The sequence below is a fragment of the Pituophis catenifer genome, unplaced genomic scaffold (genome assembly GCF_029215685.1).
Source record: "Pituophis catenifer annectens isolate HBS135680 unplaced genomic scaffold, rPitCat1.0.hap2 SCAF_1, whole genome shotgun sequence".
Taxonomy (NCBI): Eukaryota; Metazoa; Chordata; class Lepidosauria; order Squamata; family Colubridae; genus Pituophis; species Pituophis catenifer.
The window spans coordinates 307,727,132-307,740,517 of record NW_027256881.1 but is presented as its reverse complement, the minus strand read 5'-3'; the positions used below and the strand labels follow the sequence as shown (position 1 = coordinate 307,740,517).

General features: G+C 35.9%; 1 protein-coding gene across 3 annotated transcripts in view; it reads right to left on the bottom strand.

Moving 5' to 3' along the window:
- UNC79 (unc-79 homolog, NALCN channel complex subunit) overlaps positions 1-13,386 on the bottom strand; it is a 133,323-nt gene that overhangs the window by 102,576 nt on the left and 17,361 nt on the right. For 2 of the 3 annotated variants that reach the window (XM_070931521.1, XM_070931522.1), the window contains exons 4-9: positions 12,707-12,877; positions 6,754-6,846; positions 5,999-6,054; positions 4,536-4,665; positions 3,457-3,521; positions 1,664-1,752 (exon numbers count right to left, since the gene is read on the bottom strand). In XM_070931521.1, coding sequence (XP_070787622.1) covers positions 1,664-1,752; positions 3,457-3,521; positions 4,536-4,665; positions 5,999-6,054; positions 6,754-6,846; positions 12,707-12,877 — 604 coding nt within the window. Of the gene's footprint in view, positions 1-1,663; positions 1,753-3,456; positions 3,522-4,535; positions 4,666-5,998; positions 6,055-6,753; positions 6,847-12,706; positions 12,878-13,386 lie in introns of those variants that run through there. The other variant, XM_070931524.1, reaches the window with a different exon arrangement.

Here is a 13,386-nt window from a genome sequence, read left to right as displayed (position 1 = left end):
ACCTGTTGTCAGCGTTCCAGAAAAAACTCCAACTCCAAGTAAAGACTCTGAAGCAAACATTTTCAAAGTTCTATTTACTAGAATAGGTAAACTGGCACATCTGGGAAAACCCGAATCTGAGAGGTCCAGGTTTTTTCCTCAGTAAATCAAAAAACCCCAAACCATCCCCTCACTCCTCAGTCGATCACATGCTCCAATCAACCGCCGTCCCATCTCGAGACATCACTCCAACCACTCCTTCTCCAGATGCAGGATCCCCCTGACCTTGACCAACAGGAAGAATGCTATTACGTCTAGAGACAACCCCTCTACTAAATCCCCCCTCCTACTTTCCCACACATGAGAAGGTGGCAGCATGGAAGCTTCCGGCCTAATATGGCTTCCAAAGCTGACACATGTCCAGGAATTGGTGGTCACATACTTCCAATTTTGATAATAATTGGATTTTAAAACTTAGGCCATAAAATAGTGTATTTTCTCCACTTAATGAACAGCCCTGGGTTAAATTTCATTCTTAATACTGCTATTTTAATAAAATAATATGTGTTCCATTCTGAGTATCTCATTAAAGCAAACACTGTAACAGTGAGAAGTCTTATTATATACTTAAGAAACAACAAGGGAAAATACATGGCCTTACATTACAATGTACAATTTAATGCTATACAATAGGAATAGGATTTTTTTTTTACCAAGATTGAATTCTTTCAGGGAATATAACAGTGCTAGATAACAGCAGGAAGAGCCAGACCTTAAAAGTACATAGAAAGGTCACTTCTCCCATCTCCCTTTCTTCACCCTTTTTGACTTGTGACTTCTAATGCCACTTAGCCACCAATAAAGCCCACCCACATGTACTGTTACAACCAGCTGAATTATGGTTGGATTTATTTTCAGAGATGCTATAAACAGTCGTAGATAACTGATGCTTGAACTTAGGTCAAAGACAATATATGACTTTGGTCATATGGGTTTCCCATCTCTGCTACAGATCCATGTGACAGCATGGCAGCACTGAAGCAACCACAAATTTGCCAAGTGTCTACCTCACATGAGTCCTGGGTCCTTGATTTTGGACACATTCTCAAAGTTAGCCCATGTGAGGTATCTTGGTACAAAAATTGTTGCCCATGATACACTGTTTCACCCAGTTAAAAGTTAGACATAAGAGTTGTAGTAGTATATAGATTTTACTAAAGACTAAGATCAAAAATAGTCTAGCCAACTATATCATATAGAGGAATCCAGCAGGACAATTTTTCTTTAAATGCTTGGAAAATCCCGATTCCTATTCTACATCTTTACCTCCTTGTATCTTTGAATCTTAATTCTTTTTGCTTAATTGCAGTCAGGACATGGACACTACTCCCTGCCCTGTTTTTATTCATAACATATTTCCTGCAGTGTCAAATGGACTGTGTGACTTAATAAAGCAAATGTAATTTTTTATTCTACTTAGAAAATCAAACTGTTGCATTTGCACAGACCTGTAAATTAAGTAGTTGTTTTTTCCTGCTTGCTTTCCAGTTCAGTGTCACTTTAACTTAATCAGGCTCCAAAGTTTGACACAACTTTTTAAAAGAAGTATCTCTTAAGTTTATCTCCAGTTTTTTCTCTCTCTCTGTTTGTGTGTGTGTGTGTGTGCATCTCTTGATTTACCCACCCTGCAATCCTTTGGCTGCATTCTTCACAAAGATAGAGAGGGGGTGGTTTATCACCCAAAGCCACAGATAAAGAAGGGTCTACGCACATCTGAAATACACAGGAAGTATGGAATTAGTTTTTCATTCCCCAAAAGCACCATCTCTACATGAAGCCTCATTAGAGGACAGGTATATTTTGAATGAAAGAAATTAACATTATAGGTCCTGTATTTCCTTTTTACCTTAGTCCTTGAATATGGAGAAAGGATTAGAGTACTTATGATGACTGATGATGGCACAAATGGGTTATATCATTATTTTTTTTGAATGCTTGTTTGATATATTTTGCAGCACTGATTCAGTAAAGAAGATATTAAGAAAGAATGTCATAATTTGTAATAAGGTAGTCTGGCACATTTTGAGATTCAGCAAGCAAACTAATATGCAAATAAACTGGTCTGAGGGGAAAAAAAGAGCATACTGTTAGTTAAACTATCAAAAGAGAATATGTTTGCCAGGCTGAGTTGCATAGCACATTATGCCAATATGCTATAATGTCTAACACATTCCATGTGTCTTTGTAAAGGATGGTTCATAGCTTCATTTAATGTCTGCATTCCCAGCCAATTGTGGGTCAATAAAACATAATTAATAAAATCACAGTTAAGTGTGATGTATGAAATTTATCATTCCTTACTCCTTATAGTGGTGTGTTACTCAAATAGAATCTATGGGTTGAATTCTTCTCCTATTCACAAAATATTTAGCATTTACATACTAGGATTACAGGTGGGAACAATATTTACCATAAGGATTCAGTCTGTAAAATTTGGATAGAGTAATTCTACTCTGATTATCATAAAATCTTATTTTTAGCTTTGCATTAAAATTTGGCTCAAAAGTTAAAATATCAGTTCATAAACATCAGACATATAACTCTTGTCATCAGCATCACAAGCATTCAGATACTAAAGACCACAAAACACAACTGCAGTAGAGAGAATATGGATTTACTTTTCATAACCAGTGTAACTTTGAATAAATTATACCCATTACTCTATCCAAAATGGAGTGTTGGATTTATAGTTAGCAATAATACTAGCATTAGCACTTAGATTTATATATCACTTCATAGTACTTTACAGCCCTCTCTAATCAGTTTACAATGTCAGGCTATTGCCCCCAATAATCTGGCCCCTCATTTTACTGACTTCGAAAGGATGGAAGGCTGAGTCAACCTTGAACTGGACAGGATTGAACTGCTGGCAGTTGACAAAATTAGCCTGCAATACTGCATTCTAGCCACTATACCACCACAGCTCTTGTTACTGTTTTTTAAAACTCCAGTTCTATAGCAAAAGTAGTTTGGGATTTTCTTTCTTTGGTCATGCTTTTCTGCATTCTCATTAGACTTCTGGTTCTTATTTGGATGTGTGTAAAAGACATGGTGTGCAAAGGACATAAGTGTCTTTGTGAGGAAAAACAAAACTACTTAGTGTACAAGTATAGTATAAGGTTGTTAATTCCAACTGTGATCACTAAAGTTGTGTTGTCCCTACAGAACTATTTATAGAATTTTTGTGAACAAAAAATGGTCTTGAACAAAAGAATCACTTTCACAATCTCTTTATAAAAAAGAGGGATTTATCAGGAATTTTATAATGGGGTTACCATGGTTATATTTGGCAATACCATAATTTGAATGATAGACAATGATCTTCCATTCTGTTTCTAATGTGCCATAAAAAGCTGGGATAAGGCTGAAATGGTTACTCACAGGGCATGTTTTACAGGATACAGAAGTGTTTATTACCTTCACAGCTGGCTTGTTAATTGCATTATGGCATTCAATGTGCTGACAATGAATGGGATTCCATGCTGAAAAATAAAACCATCATGGATAAAGTTGCACAGGTTTACTAAAAGCTAAATACAGGTAAAATTTAGCATTGTATGAAACCATCAATATCGTCTGAAGGAATTTCAGCTGATAATGTCTCTGTTTCATGCCTCAATTATTTAACCATGTGATGTTAGCCCAGCTCTAGCAAATACAGTGAAGCATAATAAAATAATGTATTGAATTATTAATTAAGATTCAGCATCCAATAATGCCATTTAAAATATGCCAGGCTGTTTATAAAAAAGAACTCTGAGAATCCAGAGATTAAATTATTGGGGTTGGAATTTAGATGGAACATATCTATAAAACATTTTCTTAAACGTTAAATGTGAAGTATTGTTTATCATTCTGCATATCTTTACAAAATCACAGTATGAAGTATTTTTAAGGCCTGGTTCACACATCCATGTTAATTATTTTTGCAATCTGATGGATACATAATTCATCACAGAATTAAAGTAGTCAGAGTTAAAATGGAAATTCATAATAAATCTATCATCAGAACATCAAGTGCCATCTCAGGCCTGGAAGCCATCTTTTGCATTGGAACCCTGACAAGACAACTCAGTCTGTTAGTACATAGTTCTGCATTTTAAAGCTAGGGAAAAACATTCTAGCTTTAAAATGCAGAACTATGTAGTAACAGACTGAGTTCAATTGTCAGTTCAATCTTTTTCCCATGCATCATTAGGTTAAACATCATGTGCTTATAGAAGAACTTACAGCCTACTTTTTGACAGCATTTAACTGCTTTTCTGGTTTGGAAACAACTAGAACTGCTTTCCTAATTAGGAAGTTAGAAAATTGTCTCTATTTTCCCCATTTTTCAATTTCAAAGGTTCTAATCCAGAGCTCATTACAGGGTGATGAACATTTTACACAGAGGAGTCAATGCTTTAAAAAAACCAACTATATCTCAGTGACATTATTGATAACTTCTGCCAATAAATTGTATTAGCGTTAATGCATAGTTTGATGATCTCAGTTACCCGTATACTGTAGTCCTCGATATTCACTTATTGCCCCGGGAGGTTTTAAGTTGGGCCAGTAGTGGAAAAGCATTTGGACTGCAGGTGGCTTTACTTGAGATGGACCATATGCTATTACATATAGCAAATCCTAGAGGAAGTCAGAGGGTGCAACGCATTTAAATTCAGGCAAGGGCAGCCTTTACAGATGCAGTGAGACACAAGTAATAGAAAAGTGAAAACAATTAGCAATTCAATAATCCTTCCCAAGACTTGGAGGCAGTTAGACTAAGGAATAAGCCTCACTGAACTCAATGGCACATATGAGTTGAGTAGACATGCACAGCATTGAAATCCTGTACAGTACGCTACATACTGGTTGGTACATAGAACTTATTTCATTAAATAGTCATGTACACAATTGCAATGTTGTCTCTTTCCTGAGAATACTCCATCCCCCAAAGATTTAAATAAAATTAATTACCACTGATATTACCAAAACTCTACTCTGATCTACCTATAGAAATCCATTCACTGACTACTTCCGTTTTGAATCTATTGTTATTGTTTTCATGCTTATATACCACCACCACAGGGGAATAGAAACTTAGATCTAAGGAGCAAGGTGTCTCCAAATCAGTCCATGAATTTGTTTAGAGTTCCAGAACTTTGCTCACAAACTTTACATGTAAAAATCCATATCAGTTTTTCCCCAAACATTTTCTGCTAACATAGTAGTGCTTATTATTATTCTAATTCAGGCGGGTACAACTCTTTCTATGCCACAAGCAACATTCCACAAAATAGGAGAAATGTATTGAACCTGAAAAACTGAACAAATAAGAAAGAAATGATCCATCAAAAAGCCAGGCTAAAGGACCCAACATCTCTGTTAAATTCCAGGAATACGGGTTGGCTGGGAAAAAATGTTATCCAATTAATGCTAAGGCAAAGGAGGCAGAAGGCAGGCTAAGGCAGGAGTTCCCATTAATGGTGGAATGGACTGCCAAGAAATTCTTCAAGGGCTAAGTTTGCTGCAGATTCATATGACCACAATAGAGCTGGTGATAAACTGATGGAGTATCTGTAATCCACTAATACTGTGAGAACAAGCGAATCCAAATGGTCAGAAAGAACCATGGGGAAAAGCCCAGAGATAGACAGGCAATGGTGGCTGGAGAGACAGCAGATGGAAGAGAAGCTTGCTCATAGCATACATGGTTCTTTTAAAAAACTGGATCAATGTTTCTTCTCCATATTTCTGTTTATGTTTACCTAGAATTTCAGCGGAAAGCCTAAAACGGGAAATACATGCATAAATTTACATGCATAAATTTATGTCATTCTACAATGGATCTGTATTTTGTAACTTCAGGAAAGGAATTAGAAGTGTAGTTTCAAAATGATTTAGTAATTCAAAGTTACTAACTTATTAATCACCATACAGTACTGTTTCCATAAAAGCCATCTGGTCCCAAACTTACTTTCCATACTTCCTGTTTGTGTTTCATAAGACATTCCAGTAATTGACAGTGATACACTGGGAAAGAAGAGGCAAACAGAAGCAAATCTCATTAAATGACAAATATTGTATTTATTGTTTAATTACTAACTTTTTGGCAAATCAAATAGCTTGAGAGATTTCAAAGGTCAAATTGGATAATCACTATCCAATTAGAATAAAAGCTAGCAACCTGAATCCCCCCAAAGATTTTAGTGTATCCCCGACAATAAACGGAGAACAAATAAAGCAGGCCATTTGCAAAACAACCAAGCATTATTTTACCATAGCAGACCTTGCTACAGTCTGAATGCTTTGCTGCTAACCATTGTGTAATGGCACTGCCTGTCCCTTCTACAGGAGCTACTTTCCAAGCAGGCCTTATCATTACGAACTTTACCAAATGTGAAATATGAAGCAATCAACACCTTTTAATCTAAATTTAATATGAGTTGTTAACAATTATCACTAAAGAAATTGTGATTTCTTTAAAAAAACCTGTCCCATTTCCTGGTGTTAAAATAGAGCTTAAGATCCTGTTTCCAGATCTTTAAATGTACCTTTGCATCATTGTGAAATTAATTAGCACCAAAATAGCTACTTCAGGCACTAGGCTTAGATATGTTAAAAAAGCCATTTTCAATTCCTTTTAAAAATAAGCACACAGTAGAGAGGGATTAAAAGCACTCTCAAATAGTTCTGCTCCTACAAGAAACAGCCATGGCAGCTAGTACATACCAGGATTGGTCGTATACTGCATTGCGATCATTAGCATTGAAGATGCAGAAAGATTAACATGAGCCGGTACCCCTTCTCTCCTTGAAGAGCCCACTTCAAAGTAAACAAGAGAAAATATTAGCAGTTAGCAATATAAATTGTCTTAAATTTTAAATTAGTAATTTAAAATATAAAATGAATAAAAAAATTATTAAAAAAAAAAAGCAATATAAATTGTCTCATTAATATCATAAGCGGTTCATTCAAATATGGAATTAATACCTTATTTTACAGGTATCTTACAGACTACCTTACAGGTAGTCCTCAACTTACAACAGTTCATTTAGTGACCATTCAAAGTGACAAGGGCAATGAAAAAAGTGACTTATGACCATTTTTCACCATTACAACGTTTGTAGCATCCCCATGATCATGTGATTAAAATTCAGATGTTGGCAACTGTTTCATACTTATGACCATTGCTGTGTCCCAAGGTCATAGGATCATCTTTTGCAACTTTTTGACAGGCAAAGTCAACGGGGAAGCCAGATTCACTTAACAACCAGGTTACTAACTTATCAACTGCAGTGATTCACTTAACTGTGGCAAGAAAAGTCGTAAAGTAGGGCAAAATTCATTTAACTAATATCTCACTTACCAATAGAAATTTTGGGCTCAATTGTGATCGTAAATCGAGGACTACCTGTAATATCTTTCTCTATTATTCAAATGGTCTCCTTTATTTATATATCTGATTTCTCCCATTTTATTGTGGCATACAGAAGGCCTTTCAACATTGCTGAATTAGCACTAGCCATTCATTCTTGAGCTGGCAGAAAACTATACCAACATGAAATCTATTGTCCCTATTTGCAATTTTTAGCCTGCCCATTTCAGTTTGCTGCCATCACCTGATTTTCCTCCAAGCTGACAAACCTAATAAACTTTATATGATTTCAGTTTTCCCTTAAACAGCATCTAAAATAAAGAGGGCAGTTGGTACAAACAAGGACAACTTAGGTCTGTCACTCGTGGGATGAAGGTAAAATGATGAGGGCACAACTGAAAAAAGATGCCAGGATATGACTTTGATGTGGTTAGGCACAAATGAGAAAATGCCAATACTATTGACCCAAGAGAGTCTTCTTCAAGCCTGCAGGGCAGTCCAAGATTATTCTCAAACTCCTATCAAATAATAGCTTAGTCAAGAAGATAGTATTCTCATACCTGGCTGGGTAGAACAATGTCAACATTTGCCCTTGATATGCCTTTTCCATGTTTTCTGAACCTCATTATCAACAATGTATAGACTTTTGTTGCTTGGTGATGTTAAATGACTGATAGGCAATGATCTGACTTCTACAATAAGCCACAATCAACTATGTGGCTTAGGTATATCGGAATGGGTAGCAGATCAGTTTCCTCATCTTTGTTGCACATAAGCTGCCTTAGATGAAATAGAATTAACTATAGTTACAGTAACTACTACATATACCTGCAGAGACAAGGCTTACGGTCTTTGCCTGTTTCTGAAATCAGGCAATTTTTCTGGATCCATGAATATTTTGGAAGAATAGGCTACTGGCTTCAGCTTACCTTTAGGATCTTAAAGAAATACTCTCCCAATTCCATTGTTATTAGTATCAGAATATCCCACTTGTCATTGAAGAATGACAGCAGTGGAATTACAGGTCTTTCAAAAAATTGTTTTCATTTTCTTTGTATCTGGGTTCACTCCATCTTAATCAAGCAATGAAAATCACTTTTCTTGGGGAGTGAATATGGATGTCAGTTTGTTGGTTTAATTATTGTTTCAATTGCCCCAATAGAAGCATCTCTTCTAATTCTCCTTTTACTCTGCGGAATAGTAGAATTGTTATCATGGATTGCAGAGAAAATAGCTCTTCCCTTAAACATAGTGTTTGCTAGAGGAATGTTCAAGATTCTTATTTCTTTTCATGTCTCTCTGGAGAGTTCTTCCACATGGCGCACTCGGTTTACTATGGTCGATGCCTCCTGGTACAGAGGCATACATACAGATAGTCCTCAACTTACAACCACAATTGAGCCCAAAATTTCTGTTGCTAAGGGAGACATTTGTTAAGCGGGGTTTTGCCTCATTTTACAACCTTTCTTGCCACAGTTGTTAAGTGAATCACTGCAGTTTTAAGTTACTAACATGGCTGTTAAGTGAATCTAGCTTTTTCATTGACTTTGCTTGTCAGAAGGTCCCAAAAGGTGATTATACGATCCCAAGACACTCCAAGACCATCATAAATATGAACTAGTTCCAAGCATCAGAACGACCAAGGGGATGCTGCAATGGTCCTAAGTATGACAAATGGTCATAAGTCACTTTTTTCGGTACTATTGTAACTTTGAATGGTCACTAAATGAACTGTGTAAGTCAAGGACTACCTGTTCTTTAAATTCATTTTCCCTGCCTCTCCTTTATTCAATAAAGATACAATATTTTAAAATTATGCTCGATTTCTGATAACTTGGATGTCCACATACATTTTTTTAAAAAACAGTTTGTACTGTTTTTTTAAGAAGTAATGTGTTTTCTTTCAACATGATTTCCTCAACTATCCAATAGATCTGGCACTTTGTTGTTATCTCATATTCAAGTGCCCAGCAGAGTCTATTTTGCTCAGCTCAAGATCAGTCACAATTGAGTCTGGTTATAAAATATGTCACACAATTTAAATCTTGTTGCCAGGACCTGCAAGAAGTTTGGGTCTTATTTTGAATACTTTGTCAGAGCATATTGTTGCTCCCAAAATGAAATGCTTATAGAGATCTCTTTTTTTTTTCAACTTAACAAACATGACAGGAGCTGTAGTGAATTAAAATAAAAAATTAGCAGTATTCAGAAGATTTTGTAAGATACTTTGCTCTGTGCCCCTTCCCCACAGAACATTAATCTCTAGCCCTTCAGATATGTTGGTAAAGTTGTCTGGCTGGTTTTTGCTGCTTTCCCCTCTTTATATGTCCATTCCTTTAATTCATTAATCTTGGAACCACCCATCTCCCTCCCAGGATAAGACCATGGTGCTAAAGTTACTTCTCTGATACAGGAACACAGTTCTACCTATTACACATATATATTGTAGCTCAAACTGGAATTCTAAAATGCTTGAAATACTTTAAAACCTGGAGATTTTTCTTTGCTTAACTAGGAGAAAGGTACACGCATGACTCTTCAATTAAACCAATGAAGAATCCATACCATGAAAATAAAATAAAACTAATTGGAGAAAAGTACTCACAAATGTTCCAGTTACTTCTTTAAAATGTCAAAGAACCATTTCAGCTTTTAGATATCGCAATCTACACATATATAATATCATACGAAAGCTGATTTCTGAAAATATTTTCAGTTTTTTAAAATGTGAAGATATACATTCTAACAATGGTGTGCTACTTCTGCATCTGAACTGGACAATGCTATGTCCACCAATAGATGGAAGTAGCCAAAAAATAAATAGCAGCAATTAAACAAATATTCATTTTTGAATCAATTCTGTACTTTTTAGAAAATAGATACAGTTTTTAAAAATCATGTTTAGGCCATAGTGACTGAGGTTACTACAAAGATGGAAAAGGCAACTTCAAACCTGAGATTTTTCTTCTTACATTTCTTTCTCTAAACCAGAGTGGAACTGAACAGAATTTCTATCCTCGAACAAACATTTAGCAGTGGTTCCCAATCTTTTCTATACCCCACATCCCAAGGAAATATTTGATTAATATATATATATGTATATACACACACACACACACACACACACACACATACATACATACACATGTATATATATATACACACACACATACATACACGTGTGTGTGTATATATATATATATATATATATATATATATATATATATATATATGTTGTATAGTAAATATCAGCTTCACATAACTCCCTAAAAAAGAAATTGTGACTTGTGATTCATCACTAAGGACACAAGGTACTCTTTGTCTGAAATTCCATCTCGCAAGGGACACAAACTATCTTTGTTGTACCCCCCGGAAATTCCATCCTGCACCTAGTGTGGGGTGCAAGTACCCTGGTTGGGAACCCCGACTTTAGATAGAAGATCCTTCTCAGGAAAATAGGATACCTGCCGACCATACTAGCAATACAAATTCTTTGGCTTTCTCTTTCTCAACTTCACTCTTGATATTCCCACCCAATTTTAAAGTCTGCTTATTTTTATAGCATCCTTTTCTACTCCCCCTTTATTCTCCCTACATTATTGTCACTTGGATAAAAATTGTTATTCTTTTGTTATGTGAAGCTGATATTTACTATACAACATATATATATATATATATATATATATATATATATATATATATATATACACACACATGTGTATGTATGTGTGTGTGTATATATATATATATATACATGTGTATGTATGTATGTGTGTGTGTGTGTGTGTATATATATATATATATATATATATATATATATATGCAAGTTTTGGTGTATTTGGGTCTTTTCCCGTGTAAGATTGAGAGTATCTTGGCGACGTTTCGACGAGGTCTCACTCGTCATCTTCAGGCTGGTGTCTTTGGCTTCGTGCTTGTGCGAGGAAAGCATGATCGGAGCTGCCATCTCTCTATAAATACTGGTGGGGAGGTGTAGGGTGCTGGCTTTGTTGCTGTGAGCGGGTTTTCCGATCACGCTTTTTGCATACTTCCAAACAAGCATTGGAATTACCCTGTATTTTCCAATATTAATGGGGCCTCTGGGAATGCAACTTAAATTTAATGTAAGCCACCTTATTTTTTTTTAATGAAAAATCTTTTTAAAATGGAAAAATATCCATTGGGCATCAAAGAAACTGTTCACAGCAATCAGATTGGGCTCCCCATTCCTAAAGTGTTAACATGAAAACTGTTTTGCAGCAAGCAACCCGGTATGAATACTGTAAACCTCAAGGGGAAAAAAATGTCAGAAATCTGTTTAATAAGATGCATTGGAAAAAAGACTAAAGTAACAATGCCAAAATGTTGGCAAGTAATCTACCTTCAAATGAGAAATATCTATCTAGACAAATTAGGGTATGAAAGTTTTGGTTTGTTTTCTTCTGCTCTTTTGATATTAATTTCTGTCTTTTTTGAGAGAAGGGCAGACTGAATTTGTTGATTGTTTTGGGAATGGCTACCAGATTCCTTATTGATTAAACCTTATATTAACCCTAAATGCATTGTCTTTTCTGAGTTTTATTTTCTTGAAAGAGGATTTTGCATATCAGTGCAAAATAGGCCCAATCCAGTGGCATGTGGAAATAGTGGAATGCCCATGGGGATGTACATAGCTTTAAGAGATTTAAAAGGCCTTAAATAGGATTGTAGGGAAACTATTTTCTGTTTGCCTAGAATCATCCATCTACAGTCCTTAATTATTAAAAATAAAAGCTGGAAGCTAAGAAGTACAAGGAATACTCTTGAATTCAGGGTCCAGGAGGAGGGCCTTCTCTGCTGTTGCTCCTGCCCCCTGTAACATCTTGCCCTCCAAGTGAGGTTGGCCCCAACCCTCCTATCCTTTCGTAAGGGCCTAAAGACCAGGCTCTGCCAGTTGGTCTTGGGCCCCAATGGGGGAACAGCACACTGAAGGTGATTGATTAGCAGTGGATCTTACCTCCCCACATTCCACCTCCCTGCCCACCCCACGTGTCTTTAGATTTTAAACTTTGGCTTTAATTTATTTATGTTTTAATGTACACATATTTTTATGAATGTATACCACCCAGAGGCACCTTATGATAAGATGGGTACCCGATAAATTTTATAAATAAATAAATACTTTTGAATCCTTTGGCCAATTCATCCCATGCATTCATAGCTCTTTGGGTATTCTAAAAATCAACCCTCCAAAGCAGAATATGCTATTCTCCTTCACAAGTGAAGCCAGATTTACTTACACGCAAATACAAATTAACCAAATTTACTTACATATTGCCATGGGCAAGAATGATGTGCTGAGATACTCTATGATATCTTTGTGCAGAAATGGTGGGAATGTAGCTAAAGTAGAGATCATTGTGTACGGCAAAGTACTCAAGATGTCATCATTGAGAAAAGGTAGCAAACATGTAGTAGTATAAAAAATGGACTGTCCAAGATCTATCAGAGGCACAAAGAACAAACAATATGAATACACAATTGCAATCACTGTGTGAAAGGGCTTTTCTTATTTTATCTCCTTATGAGTTAATCAGGTTTAGCAGAAGAGGTAAAAGGATTGAAATAGGAAGGAAGATGATGGGGAAAAAAATAGAGTCAAAATATTATGTTCAATAGTCTACATTGCCTGGTCTATCATTACTTACTAAAAAGAAAAAAATCTGAGGCTGTTTAACCACTCATGGAGCACCATCTAAGAACCGTCAGGGTTCCAAGTAACACCCCCAACGAAAGAAGAAGGTACAATAAGTGGCAAGAAGTTAGAGTTTATGCCCTAAAATAGCCTAAAACCAAAACTAACACCCCCACCAAAGAACAGGAAAATTCCTTAAAACCTTGTGTGTGCCCACTTTGTATCATCACTTCATGGACTGTTATCCTTGCACTTCCAAAAACTGATAAGAAACAACTCATATTCAGAAGATCCTTGGACTGAACCTGAAAACTGA